The sequence below is a fragment of the Vigna umbellata genome, chromosome 8 (assembly GCF_029865625.1).
Source record: "Vigna umbellata cultivar VRB3 chromosome 8, Vumbellata_1.0, whole genome shotgun sequence".
Taxonomy (NCBI): domain Eukaryota; kingdom Viridiplantae; phylum Streptophyta; class Magnoliopsida; order Fabales; family Fabaceae; genus Vigna; species Vigna umbellata.
The window spans coordinates 26,480,526-26,503,330 of record NC_142172.1 but is presented as its reverse complement, the minus strand read 5'-3'; the positions used below and the strand labels follow the sequence as shown (position 1 = coordinate 26,503,330).

The window sequence follows — 22,805 nt, the reverse complement described above, 5'->3', positions numbered from 1 at the left end:
TTTTTTTTCAACCCGGACAAAATTTGGTGTTGACAACTTTTTATATTATTTTTTTCATTTTCAATTTTATCCATTTATAATCCTTTTATCACTAATAAAACTAAATAAAATATATTTTATTTTTATTTCTTAAAATAATATTATTTTAAAATATTATATATATATATATATATATATATATAAATTATTTATACTTTGTCATTTAAAAATTTGTATCTAAATAATTATTTTATTTTTGTAAGAACCTAGAAAATAAAATATTATAGTTGATAGGTGTTTTAAATAATCAGACTTGTGTATTTTATTTTAAAATAACTCGATAATATAATAATTTTTTAAACTCGTCTCATTACTTAAAATACAAATAATCTCTTTAAAAGTCAATCTCTTAGTTTCATCTCATTTTTCTTTAAGATATATGACTCCTTGATCATCTACTCGACAATCGGAAAGTCCCTAGGAGATCACAACTGAGGAATCTTCACTTTTATCTGATCAGATTCTTTTATAGAGAAAGTAAGTTTTAACTCATTTTTCTCTTTCATTTTTAGTTTGAGATCATGCGTAGTGATCTTTTGTCGCATGTGTTTCATGACCTCTTTTCCTAGTTCTTTGTTAATATGAGATTTATCACAATTTGATGATTCGTAGGTGTTTCTAGAGTTCCTTGTTCGGAAAGCAAAGGGTGTGCGTTCTTAGAGATCCATAGCTTTGGAGGTGGGAAACTAGTTGTTTAACTTTGAATTAAGTTGGTGGTGTGAGTTTGGTGTTTGTATGTATGTTAAATTGAGTTAATTATGATTCCAATAGTTATGTTAGTGTTAGTTCATTTCATATTTGAATGATTAATTTCTGGTCTGATGCAAATTTTGATGTTATATATGTTATGGATTATATGTTATGGACTTATATTGATGTTTGGAGTTGATTGCAAGGTTTGTGGAGTAATGAGTTAATAATCAATGGGTTTTGAAGTTTAAATGCAGGTTTTAGAGGTAATTTAATGAAATATTGGTCTAAAGTGAGAATCTGTCATGTGTGACAATTATTTGGGTCTTTAATCACTTGTTTAGGATGAGAGTTATCTGATATGTGATGTAGAATAGAATGGTAGTCATTATAGTGCTTTTACAATGTTGTTTCAAAGGTAATTTAGGGGTCTTGATAGGCAAAAATCTAAAAGGAGTAAGTCTGAAGTAAAATTGAACTTTACGGTATGCCTTTAGGTGATTTAAAACTTAGTTGAACTTTGATAATGGTAGAAATATGATGCAAAAGTGTTTCATGGTGGATAGGTGGAGTTTAGCTCGGTTGGAGCTAGTTTTAGGAGTTTTGACTAGTGAGTTTCCAAATTAGAAGGTCTAGGATAGAAAGGATGGTTTGGGGTTGGTTGTTGAGTCATTTATGATTTTTTTTGTTACCTTGGTTTACTAAAATTGGTGTTAGAAGAAGTAGAAATGATTTCAAGGAGAAGTGGATTTGGTTTGGAGTGGTCAATTTGAGTTAGAGGTGTGTTTTCTGAGGTTTCTCAGTGTCCAGAGGGTTTGAGGGTCAATGAAAGTTGTGTAAAGAGTGTCAAAAGTCATGCTACAAGAGTATTGTTATATGTCATGGTGTTGAGCGCCACTGTCATGATGCCTAGGCGCTAAATCACTAGAATCCTCGCGTTGAGTGCCACTTCTTGAGCGCTTGAGCGCCAACTCTTTGGGCGTTGAGCGCTAGCTTTGGGGTGCCTAAGCACCACCCTGTGTGTTTTCAAAAATGGGTTTTATGTGGTTTTTGATGAGTTGTTTGGTTGTTCCTGGTTCTTTTGTGGATGTTTAGTGATCTCATATGTTTGTATGAAATGTTAATGTGAAGTTATTTCAATGGTTTAAAAGTTGTGGAAATAAGTTCCAAGGAGAAACTTTTTGGTGATGATTTCAAGTATTGTTAGTATGAATGTAGTAGGCTCAGTCTTGAGAGTTATCTTGATACTCTAATGATCATTCATTCTCAAGTAGAGTGGATTGACACAATACAAACTAAGCTCGTGAGTGCAGTAGAGTCAAACCCATTGACAATGGCTTTGCAAAGCAATAGAGACCACCACAAATGCACAACCCGCCATAGCTCGACATTCATACTAAATCCAAATAGTCTAGTCTAGGTCCTTGCATGTTTAAGATGTTTAGTTTAATTCATGTGATATATGATTCATGTATGAAATGTTTTAAGTGTAATATGAATTGTTTTGTATCTAACTTACCCTTTTTCTTTGTGTTTCATTGGTTTTCTCTTGTGCTTCGATATTTTGGCTATGATCATACGGTGGGTGTGACAGAGGACAACGATGTGACTGAGGACAATGATGTGACTGTAGAGTAAGCTTTGGAGGGAGGATCAACATATGTTTAATTTTCCTTAGAATAGTTGGAATGTATATATTTTTGCTTAATTATGTTATATATAAAGTTTATTATTATAGTTATGCTAGATGACTGAAAATAACTTTATATTTCTTATCTCGTCGACTATTCTATTTTATTAAATATGTAATAGTTCCTGTATAGTTTTATACTATATTTTGATGTTATAATTTCAATATATTTATTATTAAAGAATAATTTGTATTTAAAATAGGTTTAATAGCCAATTTTGTCCCTAGTTTCATTGACAAATCTCAATTTAGTCCCTCGTTTTAAAAGTGTTTGAAATGGGTTCTCACTTTTAAAATTTTGAGTCAAATTAGTCCCTTCCGTTAAATATAACTAAACGGAGTGAATGGGGTGATGATATGACAATAGTTAACGGTTACGTGTCATAATTTACTTCTGTGTACGCTGACGTGTTCCTTAATTAGAGAATATAGGATTTTATTAAGAATTTGGATTTTTTAATTGGGGAAAAATTTCATCTCATTGAAAACCATTTCGCCTCATGCAACTTCCTTAATTGGGTTTTTTTAATTGGGTTAGGGTTTTGAAGAGGGTCGGAGGTGTAACACGCCCTTGGGAGACACTATTGTGTCGGAGGTGTAGTTTAGGGTTATTGGGTCCCACTCGAAGTTGGGTTGTGCCCATCGAAAGTTCGAGTCGCCTCTGCTCAAAAGGTGCTCGTAGGTGTCTATTGCATGGGCCGTCGCGATAGCATCCGCATCCCCATAGCCGTCGTCTGTGATAAGGACGAGGGAAGGACGGTGTGGTGTGGGGGAATTTTGAAAGAGTGGTGAGAATAAGAGGGAATGAATGAGAGTGGACGAAGACCGGGTGAGGGAAGAAGCGAGTTGGAGGCATCTATAATGGGTTTGTGACCAGGTGAAGGAAATGTGGTCATAGAGGATAGAGTGAGAGTCCCCGTACAAGATTGCTGCTATTTCCAAGAAGGTGAGTAGAGTGAGGGGTAATGAGTTTGTAGGGTTTCGTGTTAGCTTATCCATGGAAGTAATAGGGTTTTCAATGAGATGAAATTTTATTTAATTGGGTTTTTTTAATTGGGCGAGGGTTTTGAAGAGGGCATCGAAGACGAGAGGGGAAGCATTGCAGATAGGGTAGGAGTGTAAGAAAGAGTCTAAGAGGGTGTGGGGAGGGTGTGAAGAGAGGATTTTTGAGAGGATGGTTTGGATGGTTTTGAATTGGCGAGGTGTGGCGAGGGTGTGGAGGAGGAACGAGAGGGTTTCGAGGGTGTGCGTGGATGGATGGTGTTGGAGAAGCCATTAGGAAAGTTTGAGGGACAATACGTGGTCGTTTTGGAGGTTGAGGAAGAGGTGTTTGAGATGAAAGGGTGTGAGAACGGGGCACAAAGGATGTAGCTTTTCCCAATGGGAGTTGACGACGTGACTGTGAACAACGGTGATGAAGTTCAGATCTTGGCCTCAAGGTTCGGGAAGGGTTCGGTGTGGTATGGGAAGGAATGGCTTCGTTGTTGGGGTTCTGTGGGTTGCTTCGGTTATCAGAGTGCAAAATCGATGAAATTAAAAAAATCCAATTTCTTAATAAGACCATATCTTCTTTGATTAAGGAACACGTCAGCACGTCTAAAAGTAAATTATGACACATAACCATTAACTGCTTCCAGATCATCACCCTATTAACAACGTTTGGTTATATTTAACGGAAGGGACTAATTTGACTCAAAATTTTAAAAGTGAGAACCCATTCCAAACACTTTTAAAACGAGGGACTAAATTGAGATTTGTCAACGAAACTAGGGACAAAATTGGCTATTAAAACTTTAAAATATTAACTTTTTTTATATTTTTTTCATTCTTAATAATATCCATTTCTAGTTTTTAATTACTTTGTCATTTAATAAATTATTAAAGAATAAAATATATTAAAGTATTAATTATTTTCTAAACTATTTTTAATTTTTAATTTTATTTCTTTAGGATTTCTAATAATTTGGTTGGTTACTTAATAAAGTTAAGTTTTAAGAAATATGTTTTACTTTTATTTCTTAAAATAATATTATTTAAAAAGTAATATTTATTTATTAACCATACAAACAACTTTGTCCTACCAAACATTCTTTTCATATATTTTTTTAATCAACTTAATCATTATAAACATTCTTAAAAGTTATTTTAAAAGATATTTAATTTTTAAAATAAATAAATAATTAATTTTTTAATTTGTGTCTTTAGACACATTTTAGCTATAATTATAAGTTTTTATATAATGTGTAACATCCCAAAAATTATAGTATGAAACTACATTAATGAGACATCACATAATAACAAGATAGAACCGTCACTGTGGAAAAAATTATCTTACAATTATTCTAAAATAACCAGGAAATTTAAAGGTGTACAAAATTCCTATGCTAGTACGAATCTATGTACAAGACCGAACAGTCTTGCACCTACTTAGGTGGATCCTTTGTTTCTAGCGATTGCTCCAATGAAAACTCCTCTCCATCTGCTCACACCCATAGGGTGATCATCGCAAGGAAGAATACCGAACGGACAACATGACAAGATAGGAAATAAGGGTAAGCTAGTGTAATTTAATTAATTATGTTAACATGTAATTCAGACAAACATATAATACAATATACACATATAGATATCATATAAGCATGTTATGACCGACCACTTGACTTGACTATCCGGATTGCATGAATATGTAGCTACAGTCGTCCTTGCACTTGTGGTAGTGTAACAGCACTAGTGCAGAATTGGGCTTCAACGTCACCCCGTAGACGTCGGACCACAAAATAACCAACGTAAATTATTGACCGGTGGCATTTTCGTAAATAAGTGGGCATATAGACGTCTGTTAGGAGGGGCCCCGACGTCTATAACGAATATCGACATCTGTTTTCCCTTAAACGGATGTTGACATCCGCTGACGGATGTCACATCCGTTTAAAGATTATACGTTTATTTTTTAGGGTTTATTATGCACCTTCACCACGAATCTCTCGACCTGCACGTTCAAGCACCACCACACCACCACCACACAACACACCTAATCAATTGCTTCCACCACTTGCAATCTCTCACTAAGCACACTGAAAGTCCACCACACTCTCACACCACAATTCTATAAACGAGAGGAAAAAGTGGAACGTGAGAGGAAGAATAACACAATGAAACAATGAGGGACGAATGATAAAGATGAAGAAGACTTTATGTGCTTCATACATGTAGAGAGGTTAAAAAATATTAACCCTAAAATTTTACTAAGGATAAAATAGGAATGGGAAAATATAGAGAAGGGTAAAACAGAAATGGAGTAGTGGAGAGAGCAAGTGGTGGTGGTGGAGGGAACAACACTCATGTATTTATATTATAATTAGATGAGTTTAGAAATATATATATATATATATATATATATATATATATATATATTATATTGATTAATTGATTAAACGAGTTTAATAAAAAATATTAAACAAGTATAAAAAAAATATTAGATAAAAATAACTTATATTTAAAGTATTAAACTTTTTTGCTATAGTATTTTTTTCATTTTTAGTTCTATTGTTTTTGTGATTTCTAATTAATTGATCATTTAATAAAATAAATTTTAAAAAATATTTTAATTTTATTTCTTCAAATAATATTGTTTAAAAATAATATATTTTTATTAATAGTACAAAATTGTTACACTGTAAAATAAAATAACTTGTAATGTAATACTTCTGTGTAAAACAAATTACGTTATTCTTTTTTATTTTAATTTATAACATAAATATTCTTGTTGAATATTTTTATGTGCAATAGAAATTGACAAAAAGTTTTTAATAATGATATTTATAACAAAATAAATTAAAATATTGTACTAGTTAATTTTAAATGTTCAAATTAGATACTTGGAATAACAAAATCATACTTCTTAATATTATTAATTTTTTTTATATTTTTAAATTAATTGTTTACTATTTTTAACTTGAAAATGTACAATTTAAGACTTAGTACGATAAAAACAAAACAAAAAGTAAAAACTAAAAAATTAATTATTTTAAAAAATAATGTATTTATATTGTCATTGCTTGAGTCGATAAATATATATTAAACTTACATTGATTAGATGAGTTTAGTAACACATATTAAACAAATATAATAAAAAAATATTATATGAGTCTAACAATATACACAATAGACGAGATTGTCAATATATTGATTAAACAAGTCTAACAATACACATTAGATAAGACATTCATATAGTTATTAGATGACTCTAGCAATATACATAAGATGGGTCTTTTCACACACAAATTAGACAAGTCTATTAATAAAAATTAGACAAGTTTGTTCATTTACTGCTTAGATCAATCTTGTAATACACATTAGACGAGTCTGTTCATACATTGATTAGATGAGTATAAAAAATATTACATAGGTGCAATAATACACATTAAACAAGTTTACTGATAGATATAGATCATATTAAAATAGAATTGATGGACTTAATATACATCAATAGAAAATGAGAATTGATTTCATGATGTTTTACCTTAAATTGCTACTAGAATGGTTTTGTGTCTTATAGAGGTATTGCTCCTCATAATAGTCAAGGCTGAAGAAATTATTACGTAATAGACCTTGTAATGGCATGGGAAGGAACTCTAAAGAAAGAAACCTAAATATGAATAAAAAAAGTTATCAAAGTTAAAGCAAAGTAAAACAATTCATGTAATAAAAATTAGTTACAAAGATGTTATGATATTACCTTCGACCATAAGGTTCAATGATCGATCAATCATGGAGAGAAGGGTCATCTCCATCAATAAGTGAAGCAGGATCGTTAGATGGATGGTGTATATCTGGAGACAGTACTAAGGAATATGTGGGTATTGAAGGACTCTGATAAAGAGATGATTTGGGATCCATAGAAGGGTTTGGTTTGGATCCTAAAGCAGGGCATGTTGCATGTAATGATAGTGTGGAAGGAACCTTTAAAATGTAGTGGGGGCGAGATGATATGTTATCTAACATAATACAATATGTGACACTTGAATGTGTTTCTTTCTTTTACAAATATTTTCTCTCAAAAGATATTAAACGATATAAGAACACTTTAAACTTTTCTCTTTTTTCACGTTGTTATTCTTATTATGTTATCTTTCTCGTGCTTTTTATCAACAACATCTTCTCTTCAAGCTTTCTTCTAAATATAGCTTATTGAAAGAAGACTATTAGACAGAGAAGTTGATTTCTGAAGAGTTGGAAGTCTTTAAATGTGAAGTCTCACTTTAGTCTACTTTGTACGGTCCAGAGCTTTATAGTCTTATGCAAAACTTGAGCTTGTACGATGTGACAGAACAAATGACTACAATGAAACATTTACAAAATGTTCTTCTTCTCTCACAACTGCTTTTTATTGGATGTCGTGATTTTGGTTATATCTTACTGCTTTATTGATCTGCACATATATATGGAAACAAAGTATACAAGTATCAAAGTACTTTTTCGTACATTCATTAAATGTTTTGGACGTTGATAAGCGTTAACCGGTATATCGTGTTCAAGACATTTTATCATTTGTCATTTCATTAATAAATGCATCATTTGGTAAAACAAATGTATATTCATCAGATGGTATAAGCATAAAATCTTTCTCAAGGACTAAAGCTTTTAACAATCACTTACCAGCTAGACGATGTTTTCTCTAGAAAGTTTTGCTTGATATAACACTAAAAAATTCTTTTATCTTTAGTGTTATATAAGGGATAAACTTCTATTTTCATAAGAATCTAGCTTAATTTGTTCATATAGTCTATTGAGAGATTTCAATAGAGACACTTTCTTTTAAACGTTGTTTATGATTTTCTAATTCATTTAAACAGTTTGTTCTATAAAGCATTACTTTAGCTTTTGGCTTCATATGTTATAAAATGCTTCTTCATTAGACGTTGTTGTTTTAAAAAGTTTTTCCTACACAATAATATTTCGTTTAATGCGTTTTGTTAAAATTTAAAACTTGGGTTGCTTTAGACGGTCTATTCTCTAAACGATTTTGTCTTAACAAGTCTGTGCCGAAGAATTGAGACAAGTTGACCAAAGTTGAATAATAGCTAAGTTGGCCTAGGTTGAAGAATCGAGCCTAGTCGGTGGCCTAAAAGTCGAGAGGTGTTAGTCCAAGACAAAGATCAAGATGAGTCATCTTGGGTTGAAGGTTGAGCTGAGTTGGCCTAATCCAAAAGGTTAAGCCAAGTTGGCTTATGACAAAAAATTGAACCAAGTTGACCTTGATTGAAAAGTTGAGTCGAGATAGCTTGGGTTAAAGATCGAGCAAAGTCAGACTGAGTTGAAGGTCAAGTTGAGTCAGTCTAAGCTGAATAATCAAGCTAAGTTGGTTTAGTATAAAGGTCGAGATGTGTTGGCCTATCCTAAAGAATCGAGACTAGTCGACTCGGGTCGAATAATTGAATCGGGTTGACCTAAATTAAGGTCGAGATGACTCAATGCATACAGAAGAATCGAGACGAGTCAACTTGAATAAGAGAATTGAGTCGAGTCAACTCAGATTGAAGAATCTAAGTCGACCAAAACTATAGGTCAATCAGAGTCACTTCTGATCAAAGATGAATCCAAGTTGGCCTCAATTAAAAGTCAATTAAAGTGCATTTCTGACAAAAATTGAATCTCGTTATTCTTAACTAAAGATTAAGCTGAGTCATATAAAATTGGAATTCAAGCCAAGTCATTTGAAAGTCAAGGTTGAGCAAAGTAGTAATAAATTAATTTTCACGATTAATTATACCTATCAATTTCTTTTTCTATTCCTAACTTCTATATTTAAATTTTAAAAGGCTAATAAATATTACTATTTACAAATAACTAAATTTTCACAATTAATTAGTCTTTAATTTTTTTTTCTATTCTTAACTTCTAAAGTTAAATTTTAAAAATCTAATAAATATTAATATATACTAATAAATTACTTTTTACTATGTTTTTTTATCAATTTTTAAAAACTAACAAACTTAAATGTAAATGAATAAGCTAATTTTAAGATATTTCAATCATCAAGATTTTAGCTACTAATTAATTTATAATTTTAAACTAGATACTAATTTTGACGATAATTTCTTGGTGGTTAATGTTTGTAAAAAATTAACTTAGATTTTAATTTATAAATCAATTATAATTTTTTTATTTATAAAGACTATTTTAAGTTTTTATAATTTTTTAAGTCTTTTAAAATTGATTGCTATATAATGATTTTTAATTTTATTGTGTATAATTGAGTAATTAAAAATCATTAACAAGCTCAATTTTAAGTCTTAAAGTTTCGTGGTAAAAATTGAGTAATTAACACGGACAATGAAAGAATATTAGAAGTATTTTTTATTAGAGAGATTATATAAATTATTTATAACTGACACCTACTTTAACACAACATCTTAACACTTTTAATATTTATAGATTTTTATATTTTTAATGCCACTCAACTTTCAATTACCTCGATTATTAATATGATGGCTATGAATTTATACTTATAATCAGTTATATATCTAAAATAATCTTGTGGAAAACTACTCTTCCATTCTCAACAGTTGAATTGCTTTTTCTTAAAAGTGAATATTAAAAATAAAAAACAAGCTATGAAAAAAAGGCTCCTGAGACAAATCATGTTTAATGATACTTAATACTATTAATCTAAAATATTAAGATAAAGAGAGATTATAAAGATGCATTATTAAGTTATTAAATAAAGCAAAACTATGTATGATGAATGCTGATACAGACAGAGCGTGGAGGTTTCCCACACTTTAATCAGTAAGAAAAAATCTAAATAAAATGTTCAAACTTATAGCTGTCTACACGAAACTATGCATACTCAAATTCAACAGCTAGCATTTATTATGGATGAAAATGAGATAATGGTAGTTATAGAAAGGTTTCTTTTAGACAGTGGAGGTAAAGTTGAAGTTTGCGCATGTAGTTCGGCTTCCAAAGAGCAAAGAACTGAAACCCAACCTTGAAGCGGCCAAATCGAACTGCAAGAGATTATTCTCAAGTTGATACCCACCAATCACAATCGAAGTGCTCGGCTTCTCACCACCATTCACAAACCCGAGACAAAGTACCTCATCGCTCACACTCACCATCGAGTTCGCTCCGAAAATTCTCCAAATCGTCTTCTGGTTGTGGAGAACAAGTTCAATGGTTGGCACCGACGCCCCTAACCGAGTGCCCACCACGTTCTCACTGCTGAAACACACTTCAAACGGTGCCACACCAGCCACCCTCGTTATATTCCTCGCAGCAGACGCTTTTACAAAAGCTTCCGTCACTGCTTTGAAGATCGAAGCCTCCAACACGGTGTAGGGGTTAACGGAACTGATCTTGGTTCCGCCAACGCCTTCGCTGTTTATGGATAGCAAAGTCGTGTTAAGGGGCACGGCTTTTTCGTCGATTCTGATGGATTTCACGCCGATGAAATACTCGGCGGAGGGTTCTCCCTGGGAGAAAGCGGATGCGGTGCTGACGGGGTTGACTAACAGAGGGGTGAAGGTGAGTAACTGAGCGGCGTCGATGTTGGGGAGTAGAACGTAAGGGCCGTCGCCGAAGAAAGCGACGCCTTTGGAAGAGGAGAGGCAGACGGCGAATTTCCTGTGGAAGCTGAACGCGGAAGCGAACTGTGAGGGAAGTGCGATTTTCGTCCTGCCGAGACCTGCCATGCCGGAGACTCCAGTGGCGAGACCTTGGAGTAAGAAGGTGGAGGCGCAGGAGAAGAGGAAGCGGGAAACGGTGACGTTTCGTCCCGGGTTGAAGCCGTTGGTGGATTGGAGGGAGACGGTATCTTCAGCAAGCTCGCCGGAGGTAGCGGTGTGGGTGATGGTGTTGTCCGGCGTGAGGCCGCACGTGTTGTTGTTGCAGCCGGGTCTGGGGGCGGAAAAGCAGTCCCCGCAGGAGGTGGATCTGGCGAGGGAGCACTGGGCGGAGCGGCACCGTGCAGGGCGGTAAGTGGAGGAGACGTAATTGGTGTCGCAGTCGACCCAGAGGAATTGGCCTCCGATGTCAAGCACAAGGTTTAGTGGGACAAGGGGAGTTCTTTGGTTGATTTGAGTTACGTATTGAAGAGTTGATGCATGTTTTGTAACGGGGACAACGAGGGCTTTGGGTCTGAAAGATTGCTGAGCGAAAGAGGGTGCAATGAAGAAAAGTTGGAAGAGAGAGATGAGACGCAGAATGTTGGGAGTATTAGCCATGGCTGTGTATGACAACTGAAATAGAAATGAAGTTGAAGATAAGTGGCAGCAGTATTTTATGGAAAATGTTATTTGGACAACAAAAGTTTGACACAATTTTGACAACGGCGACGTGGCAGCTGTGCATTGGCTCAGTGAATTGAAAACAAACCAGAAAAAACCCAAAATACCCCTTACCCCGGTTCACTGAGCCAATGCACAGCTGCCACGTCGCCGTTGTCAAAATTGTGTCAAACTTTTGTTGTCCAAATAACATTTTCCCTGTATTTATATACGTGAAAGGGAGTTGCCACCTTTGATTGCTTTGCGGCACAGAAGTCCAATGACAACTCACGCATTAGATTCGTCAAACGTGACAGCCTCTATCTAACTTTTTCGAAAAAATATATGTTGATAACCCCATTCTTCATTTAATTACAATCTCAAGACCTAAGTTTGCAATTAAATGAAATAAAAAGTTATTAAATGAGTGTATAGAAAAAGAAGGGTGTCAGTCAAACCTTTCCAATAATGTTATTATTGTTACCACAAAGTTGGAACGACCGGACATGCTTGAGTCACTATCGAGTAGGTTAGACTGATCGTCCAAGAACTATGGAAGTGTTAATTAGACTGACCGGGTAGACGGTGGAAGCCGATCATTTCCGATCCGACGCCAGGATAATACTCGTGAACTCTCCAGCCGTTTGCTGGAGACAACCTCTGAATGTCAATGAATGCATAATTAATGATGTAACGGTCACTCTCGAGCAGTTAAGGTGGGCATTATCGTCATTAAGAGGTATATTAATGGATGATATTCCTTGAAATCCTATAAATAACAATTGATTGAGAAGGTAAGCTGTCTGATTTTCTGATTTTACTAGACTTGCAGAGATAAATTATGACTTGAGCGTCGGATGCAGGCTACCCCCATTTTGGCAGTAAGAGAGGAGGATCCAGGTGGTAAGACAGGAGCAAGGAGGACCGATCGACGAAGGTGGAGCATTCCCGAGCGAAAGAAGCAGGAGTTTTCCTCGTTCCCTTTCAACATAAATAATTATATTACTACAAAGTTACTTAAGTTTATTATAATCGTACAGTGAAAATAGTTTCATTTTGATATGTGTTGGTATTTCTAATCCTTACATGTTTGAAATGTGGTATTGCAATAATAGTTAATAGTCAACTGGCATAAGTTAGCCAGCTGTTTAAGATTGTATCTAATAAGACTAGATAGTGCCTTTTTCCTTCTCTCTATATTAGATTTAGCTAGAAACAGAACACGTGTATCTTTGGGCTTGATTAGTTAATTTTGGAAGAAATCATACTCTCCAACCCAAGCCTAATATAAAGAATAATAAATAAATAATTAGAGCGCATATTGAATAAACATTTAAAGTGGATGCTTATTTGGATGAAAGGTGACATTTACATGCAAAATGCATTGATACTAACAGCAAGAAATATTACATTTACAAATGAAGTTTCAATGTTTTTGATTATATATTGTTTTAACTTGTTTAATATTTTTGGTTCATTTTACTTAAATGACAGAATGTTTTCCGTGGAGTTTGTAAAAAAAGAACAGTTTGTGAATATATATATATATATATATATATATATATATATATATATATATATATATATATATATATATAAGTTTTATCCTTAGTTGCAAATCTATGTTTTTCAATATATTAACTATAAGAAGGTAACAATAAGAAGGAATACATGAAGAAATCGTCCTGTGCTGCACATTTGTGTTTGACATTTTTTAAAAAAACAAATGGTACATTTACGTTTTTCAAAAGAAAATAATTAATTTTATGCATTTCCGTAATAGCGAACCAAAATTCTGTTAGCAAAATGATGAAGATGAAGTTTTGATGATGTCCAAATCAAGTCAAGAGAAATCAAGATTCAAGATGTTATGAAGACTTGTATTGCTATGGAAAGCTTTTGTAATAATTGTAGTTTAGTGTCTAGGACTTAGATTTTTAGTGGTTTTGATTCCATGTAATTTTATATTATATAATTAATGTCCAGAGTCAAAATCGCAAAATCGCACTGTATTAATCGATTAAAACAAGTATTAATCGATTAAAACAGAGGCTGGCCCTGAAAACCCAAGCGCCACTAGAATAATCGATTAAAGTGTATAATAATCGATTAGCTAATCGATTAATCTTGAGAATAATCGATTAACACTGACCGTTGGGGTTTTCAGATTTGAAAAACTAGCCGTTGTACTCATTTTAATCGATTAATACTTATGTTAATCGATTAAATGCGTTAGATGGCCCGTTTTCGAAGAATGGAAGAGTATTTGGCTGAGTCTATAAATTGGCTCTCTGTTTATCTCAAAAATAACTCTTCCCTTGTGCTCTAGTACTCAGAAATCATTGAGACTTGTGTGTTCTTGTTCGGCTTGTGAAACTCGTGTCTGTGGAGCTGGTGAAGTGCTGCTACGGTGACAGAGGAAATAGCCGGTTCATCCTTGGTGTGTCTGAGGAGGTGTTCGGAAGAGGTGTTCATCCTTGGTGTGTCCGAGGAAGTGCGTGGAAGAGAATCATCCTTCGTGAAGCATTCGAAGGAGGTGGTCATCCTTTGTGAAGATTCAAAGGAAGTGTAAGTTCATCTCTTGTGGTTTCAAGAGAGGTGGTATTTCTAAACTCTTACAAATTGTTTTTCTTTGTGACTAATATTTGTAAGTGTTTTGTGTTAGTGAAAAAGGTTTATCTTGTTTGAGATAAGCGACTGGACGTAGGATCCTAGTGATCTGAACCAGGATAAAATCATCCGTGCAAATTTCTCTCAACCTTACTCTCTTTATTTGTCTTTATTATTTGCTTCGTAAGTTTAATTGAGTAGAAATTAAAAGGCACACGTTCGTATTAAAAACCCTCTTGGTTTGTTACCACGCTAATAATTCCGCTGCAGCGATTCTAACAATTGGCATCAGAGCTTGCTTTGATAGTCATTCAAATGGCAGGATCACATCAAACCTTTGCAGAGGGTGCATCAATCAATAGACCCCCACTATTCACAGGTGAGAACTATGCATTCTGGAAGGTAAGAATGCAAATATTTATTGAATCTATTGATTGTGAAATTTGGGATGTTATTGCATCTGGTTCTTCTGTTCCTACTAACAATATACAGGAAACAAAGCCCCGTGGTCAATGGACCATTGAAGAAAAGAAAAGAATTCAGAATGATATAAAAGCTCGGAATATTATTGCATCAGCATTGACTGTTGATGAGTTCTACAGGGTTTCTGTCTGCAAAACTGCTCAAGAAATGTGGGACGTGCTCAGAGTGACACATGAAGGAACGGATGACGTAAAGAGGGCAAGAAAGAACTCCCTAATTCAAGAGTATGAAATGTTCCGGATGAAGCAAGGAGAAACAATTTCCGACGTTCAAAAACGCTTCACCAACATTGTCAATCATCTCATTGGACTAGGTAAGTCATTTGATACTGATGAATTAAACATTAAAATCTTGAAGTCTTTAGACAGGTTGTGGCAACCTAAGGTGACTGCAATCTCGGAGTCACAAAACCTCAACACCATGACTATGGCGGCACTATTTGGAAAGTTGAGGGAACATGAACTAGATCTTGGAAGACTTGATGAAGAAGAAGCAAAAGCCAAAAACAACAAGAAGAGTGAAGACAAAAAGGAGAAAAAATTCTTCAAGAAAAAGAAGGCATACATTGCATGGGAAGATGACAACGAAACAATTTCAGATTTGAGCGAATCTGATGAAGAAGCAAACATTTGTTTAGTGGTGAACGACGACGCTGGAAGCCAAGTAAGTACATCTAGCGATTCTGATAATTATAGTCAAATTAGTGAAGATGAATTGCATGAAACTTATGCTGCTTTAATAGTAGAATCTGAAAAATTAGATAAAGCTCATAAGAAATTGAAAAAGGATTTCAAAAATTTAAAATTAAATTTTGAAAATATTTCTGAAGAAAATAAAAATTTGAAATCAGACTTTGAAAATATTCTTGAAGAAAATAAAAATTTAAAATTAAATTTTGAAAATATTTGTGAAGAAAATAAAGATTTGAAAAATAAAGTTTTATTTTTTGAAAAAGGTAAATTTACTAGTAATGATGAATGTGCTTCTTGTGAAAATTTTAAGAAACTACTAGAACACACAACCTTAGGAGAATGTAGTAAAAATAACGAAAATAAGGTTGTTAAAAATAAGTATGTTCCTAAAATTAAAAATAAACATAATAATAGAACCCGTAGAACATGGGTAGAAAAAGGAACAACTTATAGGAACACAAACTTTGTATCATGCTTTTATTGTATGAAAAAGGGTCATACTTCAAATAAATGTAAAATTAAGCATTATGGTGTTCCAAGTGGTAGATATGTTTGGGTTGTAAAATGATTTCTTTTTTCTAAATCTAACCCAAAGGACCCATACAAGTAGTTGGGTACCTATTGTTTAATATTTAGAATTTCTTTAAATTTAAGAAAATTTTATTCCAAGGCCGATGAAACTATTTTTTTTTGGATATCTTCTAATATACAAAGCATATATAGTTTTCAATCGGAAAAATTTTTATGTGTGCATGTTGTCTTTGATGAAATTGTAGACCTTGAGGCAAAACCTCTTGAGTCAGTTGAATTACATGCAGGCAATGATGAAAATTTGTAGAAGACAACAAATGAAGCAAAGAATGATGACAATCCTCAAAATGAAGATCTAAACAAAATGTGGAAACAACCTAGAGGATTATCATTACGAAGTTGGAGGCATATCTACAGGGGTAAACATTAGAAGAGATCTAGGAATTTTTTAGAAATATCTTAGGATTGCATTTTTTTAAAAAATAAAAAAATAAAAAAAAAAATAAAAAAAAAAAATTCCTATCTTATATAATTCAATATATGATTAAACAATGTTTTATAAGTTCTTTATCCTAAAAATATTTGCTTTATATATCCTTTTGTGCATGTTTGAATGAATCTTTAAATTTAAAATATTTTTAGCTCATATGCATACTTGCTTTTATTAAGGGGGAGTATTATCTTAGGAGGAGAACATCAAACACAACTTTTTAATTATGATCAAAAAGGGGGAGAAAATGTTTAAAGCTTATTTGCCTATTTGTGCTATTTGTGCTTATTTACTAATGCACTTTTTCTTCCGTAAGTTGTGTTTTATCCAGATTATTACTAAAAGCTTTAAATCAAAGGAGTTTTTGATCATCATCAAAAAGGGGGAGAATGTTAGCAAAATGATGAAGATGAAGTTTTGATGATGTCCAAATCAAGTCAAGAGAAATCAAGATTCAAGATGTTATGAAGACTTGTATTGCTATGGAAAGCTTTTGTAATAATTGTAGTTTAGTGTCTAGGACTTAGATTTTTAGTGGTTTTGATTCCATGTAATTTTATATTATATAATTAATGTCCAGAGTCAAAATCGCACTGTATTAATCGATTAAAACAAGTATTAATCGATTAAAACAGAGGCTGGCCCTGAAAACCCAAGCGCCACTAGAATAATCGATTAAAGAGTATAATAATCGATTAGCTAATCGATTAATCTTGAGAATAATCGATTAACACTGACCGTTGGGGTTTTCAGATTTGAAAAACTAGCCGTTGTACTCATTTTAATCGATTAATACTTATGTTAATCGATTAAATGCGTTAGATGGCCCGTTTTCGAAGAATGGAAGAGTATTTGGCTGAGTCTATAAATTGGCTCTCGGTTGATCTCAAAAACAACTCTTCCCTTGTGCTCTAGTACTCAGAAATCATTGAGACTTGTGTGTTCTTGTTCGGCTTGTGAAACTCGTGTCTGTGGAGCTGGTGAAGTGCTGCTACGGTGACAGAGGAAATAGCCGGTTCATCCTTGGTGTGTCTGAGGAGGTGTTCGGAAGAGGTGTTCATCCTTGGTGTGTCCGAGGAAGTGCGTGGAAGAGAATCATCCTTCGTGAAGCATTCGAAGGAGGTGGTCATCCTTTGTGAAGATTCAAAGGAAGTGTAAGTTCATCTCTTGTGGTTTCAAGAGAGGTGGTATTTCTAAACTCTTACAAATTGTTTTTCTTTGTGACTAATATTTGTAAGTGTTTTGTGTTAGTGAAAAAGGTTTATCTTGTTTGAGATAAGCGACTGGACGTAGGATCCTAGTGATCTGAACCAGGATAAAATCATCTGTGCAAATTTCTCTCAACCTTACTCTCTTTATTTGTCTTTATTATTTGCTTGGTAAGTTTAATTGAGTAGAAATTAAAAGGCACACGTTCGTATTAAAACCCCTCTTGGTTTGTTATACCACGCTAATAATTCCGCTGCAGCGATTCTAACAAATTCATTTTAAAAAACTATAGCTAAAATAAAATATAAAAAGAGAAACTAAACAAACAACAAATCATAATGTAATAAAAAAAGAAAATGAACTTATTTTGATAAAAATAAGACTATGCTTATGTGAAATTTAAGTATTACAAAAGTGTTTTTCTTCTTAGAGTTGAGTTCTTCAGATGAGAAATTTTTATTGTATATTAGAGGCCTATCTTCGAAGCTTACTCAATATAATAAAGGTTTAATAGTCAATTTAGTCCCCACTTAGGTTGAAAAATCTCAATTTAGTCCCTCGTTATAAAAGTGTTTTACATTAGTCCTAACTTTTAAAATAGTGGGTCAGATTGGTCCCTTTCGTTAAATATAAGTTAACGAAATTAATGGATGATGATGTGACACAGCTTAAAGCTGATGTGTTAGATTGGTCCCTCGTTAGCTTTAAGTTGTGTCACATCATCATCCATTAATTTTGTTAACTTATATTTAACAGAAAGGACCAATCTGACCCACTATTTTAAAAGTTAGGACTAACTCAAAACACTTTTATAACGAGGGACTAAATTGAGATTTTTCAACCAAAGTGAGGACTAAATTGGCTATTAAACCTATAATAAAATAAGCCTTTAATGACCATGAACATCATGAAATCGATCTTATTGACGTTTTTCTCAGCATTTTTCAACACTTTTATAATAAAATAAAAAAAGTAATCACCAAAGCACATTTTCTCTAATGTAAAACTTCTCATCTCACAAAAGTATTTATCCAATTTAAATAAATTATCAACCTGAGATTACAAATCTCAGGTATAAAAATCCAATTCCTGACTATTAACTCAGTTACAGTTTCTGGGTCTATTTTTCTTTGCAATGTTCAAATAACTTTGGAATTCAAATCAGAACACTCCCATCCATGACAGTTACTGCATTTCCTCGCATCAATATCCTTTTGCTCTGCTCATCAAAATGAACATGAACAACTCCACTTCTCGATGATGCCTGTTCAAAAGTAACCCACAAATTTACTATGACAAATAACCATAATATACCAAAAAGTGAAGAGAAAAGACTACCGCATAAGCACTGAGATCACATCTCCCCAGTTTTTTGGCCCAGTAAGGTGCCAAGGCACATTGTGCACTTCCAGTGATAGGATCCTGAAGCAAATCAACAAGTGTTTCAACATCTCTCTATCTAATTCTTTACAATAGAAGAAAAGATTGGAACAAACCTTTCTCATACAAGTAAAACAGATAATTTTTCAATTTACTCATGGAAAATGCTACTTTTCAGTCAGGTAAAAGCTACACATGCATCAGATAGCAAATGTGAGAAAAAGTGACAATTAGCAACTTGAGGATTAGGAAGTATGACAGGATATAATATGATAGGTTATAATGGGTAATAGATGCAGGATAGAGGAAAAAGTATAGGAATTAATTGTTAGTTGGTTGGGGAGCCTTTATAAAAAGGCAAGGAGGTCTTGTGTGAGGGTAGCTTTTGATATTCATTGTATTGACAGGAGGTTGTTCCTGTGGAGGGAGAGTGCTCCCTTGGGGAAAGATTGTAAACACTTCATTCTTTGATTACAGAAGCAACATACATACGTATTCTTTCTTTTGTGTGTGAGTGGATACTGTGAGGAGTGAAAGATTGGTTTCTTGACTAAAGAAACCTAACAAATTGGTCCGACCTGCCGGATCAAAGGTTGCAGATCAAGAAGTAATCAAGAAAGGGTGGAAGCAAGGAAGGAAAAGACAATACCTTGAAGAGGAGGACCAGCGAACAGAAAAATGAGTAGGGCAAAACCAAAAATGAGCATGGCAGAATGGAGAAGAAATATGCAAGATATGCGGCAGGAAATCAAAGAACTCATACGAGTTCTTGGAGGAAGGGCGCGAAACTAGGAAAAAGGATTAGAAGGCAGTCCAAGGTCTATAGATGGAGATAAGATTATGTTAATAGAGGAAAAATAGGAAGGAGAGAGGAATTTCTTCAAGATGTCTTGAAAGGAAAGAAAGAAGGAAAGATAAGTACGGAGGTTGGGCAAGATAGTCTGTTAGACATCAAGAAAGCCAAAAAACCTTTAGATGGAGGGGAAAATTCAAACAATTGGGAGAAGGAAAGAGAAACAGATATCAGTGCAGAGGACGGGGTTGACCAAGACCATGAGGGGGATGTTGTTACCGCTACATCAGGGAGTAGAGTGTCAGAAGCTGCTATTTTGAGTGTTGATTGTTTTACAGGAATAGAGGGCAAGATAGGAGAGAAGAAAATACATATGAAGGGGAAGGCAAAGACAAAAACTGTGATGGAGACATTGTTATTGTTGCTGCTGAGAAAGTGGCAAACGCTGATATATTTAGGGAAGATAGTGGGGTAGGTTGTGGTGTGTATGTCAAAACAGTGAAGAAGGGTGAAGACAGAGGAAAGAAAGCAGAATATGGTGGGAACATGGTGACTATTATGGCTGGGAATAAAGTAGACGATGAAGCTTTTTTGAGTGGGGAAAAATTCATCTAAGAATTCAAGATATGGTTGTCACAAACATATAAAACACCAGAAGACCAATGGCAGGCATATTTCTTTGCAGGGCTGCAATATAACGTTCAGAGGAAACAATTAGCTCAACATGATAATGATGATGAAATTGAATGGCCAGATCAACAAGCTCTTTCCTTTTTAACTTCTAGGATGAACAAATCTGGACAAGGAAAGGGTTTAGCCAGTGTTGATGCTATAACAGAACGGGGTTGGAAGAAGAGAAAAGAATTCTTGATCATTCATCAGAGAATTGTTAAAGTTCAGGCCCATGTAAGTGGTCACCAGGTCAGAAAGCAGTATAGAACAATCATATGGTCCATGGGAATTCTGGAAAAGAAGAAACTCTTATCATTAATGGAACAAAAGGAGTCAACAATTCTCTCATATCGACCACCACCAAAGCCTCCAGACCTGAATTGTGGAGGGCAGTAGCCAGTGGGTTTCCTTCCTATGATAGAAGATGACCCCTGAGATCAAGTTTCACGGTTCCAACCTTGAGAACAAGGTTGTTTTGCAGTGGAGTGTAATGATAACATATAATATGATAGGTTATAATGGGTAATAGGTGCAGGACAGAGGAAACAATTTAGGAATTAATTGTTAGTTGGTTGGGGGTGGGGCCTTTATAAGGAGGCAGGGAGGTCTTGTGTGAGGGTAGCTTTTGATATTCATTGTATTGACAGGAGGTTGTTGCTGTGAGGTTGTTGCTGTGAAGGGAAAGTGCTCCCTTGGGGAAAGATTGTAAACACTTCATTCTTTGATTATAGAAGCAATATACATACGTATTCTTTCTTTTGTGTGTGAGTGGATACTGTGAGGAGTGAAAGATTGGTTTCTTGACTAAAGAAACCTAACAAAGTATGTCGTCCCTAACTATTGGTTTTCAGTATTACGGCTATTGTAATCTTACTAGATGCATTGAAAGTTAATCTAATGCATTGGAGATTTGTCCAACACTTCTTAAAGATTTATTACCAAATAAGGGACACAATAAAAATTTATATTATTTCAACCACTTAACAACACAAACACAAGCTAGCTTGTACTAAACATATGTATTACCTCATTGATTCCAAATTTGGGAAAGAAAGTTCGACAATAATAATCAAATCCAGACTCTGGAGAAGCAGTCCCAGTAACCAGGATGCCTCCTCCAGGGCATTTTTCTATTGCACCAATATCTGGCTGTAGTTCTACAACTTCTTTTCCTGAAGCAAGTTCAACCTATGAAACATCATTAGCTTTATCATTCACTCAATATCAAATTTTCACGATTCAAATCCAACATGCCATTTTCCAATATACCATATAAAAGACATCATATCTTTAAATAGAACATACTGTTACTCTAGAGAATGGCTTAGCAGACATAAACCAATGAGCTTGTTTGATGGTGCCAGAAAACAAAACAGAAATCAGGAACAGATACAAGGAATTACCAAGAGGTCATCTCCAATGGTTGTCCTCTTTACATCAATAATATGGGCACCATTCAAAGCGGCAGAAATTTGTGAAATGTCAGCACCATTGAACTCAGCAACTGTATCAGCAGGGAAATCCAATTCAACGAAAATCCCATCATCTGGGGCGCCTGATTCATTGATCCCTGGGACCTTTTTCGCAGTTAGAACTCCAGACAGAGTGAAAAATTCAATAATATTGGACTTCACCAAACCACATGAAAAAAGAACATGTGCAGATGCTAAAGTGGCATGGCCGCATAGTTCAACCTAGGAAGACAAGACAAGACACCAAGAATGTGAGCATAATTTCCACAAAGAAAAGGACACTGAATATGAAACGTAAATTCACCTCTGTAGTGGGAGTGAACCATCTGAGGTGGAAACGATCATTTGAGGGTTCAATGGACGAGATATCAGATCTGTCGGAGTCTGCAATCCGTGTCAAGTAGCATGTCTCAGAGAGATTGAACTCAGTTGCTAGGCTTTGCATCCATGATTCCTCCCTCTCTTCTTCCAACAAACACACTGCGGCAGGGTTCCCCTTGAACGCCGACTCGGTGAACGCGTCCACCTGGGTGTTTATCCAGACATTAAGGTCACAGGCTACTTCATAATAGACCGTAAGAACAAACAAATTAACAGAGTTGATGTACAAACACATATACCACAAAGTATTTAACAGGTTTCTTTGTCATAGAACCGATATGACTCAACTCCAAGCTGTTAGAGAACAGAGAAACACACTCTATGAGAGGTAGAAACTTGTCCAGAGGAGGAAGAGACTCCCTAGGGCAGACCGAGGGATGAAAAGTGGAATTTGAATTCTTTTG

The 22,805-nt window shown here is 34.3% G+C and overlaps 2 protein-coding genes across 2 annotated transcripts; both read right to left on the bottom strand.

Annotated features, from left to right (window-relative positions):
• Nucleotides 1-10,096: 10,096 nt before the first annotated feature.
• LOC124842710 (putative aspartic proteinase GIP2) lies at nucleotides 10,097-11,754 on the bottom strand. The gene has a single exon (XM_047319263.2). It carries the CDS (start codon nucleotides 11,644-11,646, stop codon nucleotides 10,339-10,341), a length of 1,308 nt encoding a protein of 435 aa, XP_047175219.1. The 5' UTR covers nucleotides 11,647-11,754; the 3' UTR covers nucleotides 10,097-10,338.
• Nucleotides 11,755-18,718: 6,964 nt separating this feature from the next.
• Nucleotides 18,719-22,805, bottom strand: LOC124842709 (uncharacterized). Its single transcript, XM_047319260.2, has 6 exons — nucleotides 22,641-22,805; nucleotides 22,325-22,546; nucleotides 21,952-22,242; nucleotides 21,575-21,736; nucleotides 19,042-19,125; nucleotides 18,719-18,967 (listed from the first exon to the last, which is right to left on the bottom strand). Exons 1-6 carry the CDS (start codon nucleotides 22,668-22,670, stop codon nucleotides 18,860-18,862), a joined length of 897 nt encoding a protein of 298 aa, XP_047175216.1. The 5' UTR covers nucleotides 22,671-22,805; the 3' UTR covers nucleotides 18,719-18,859.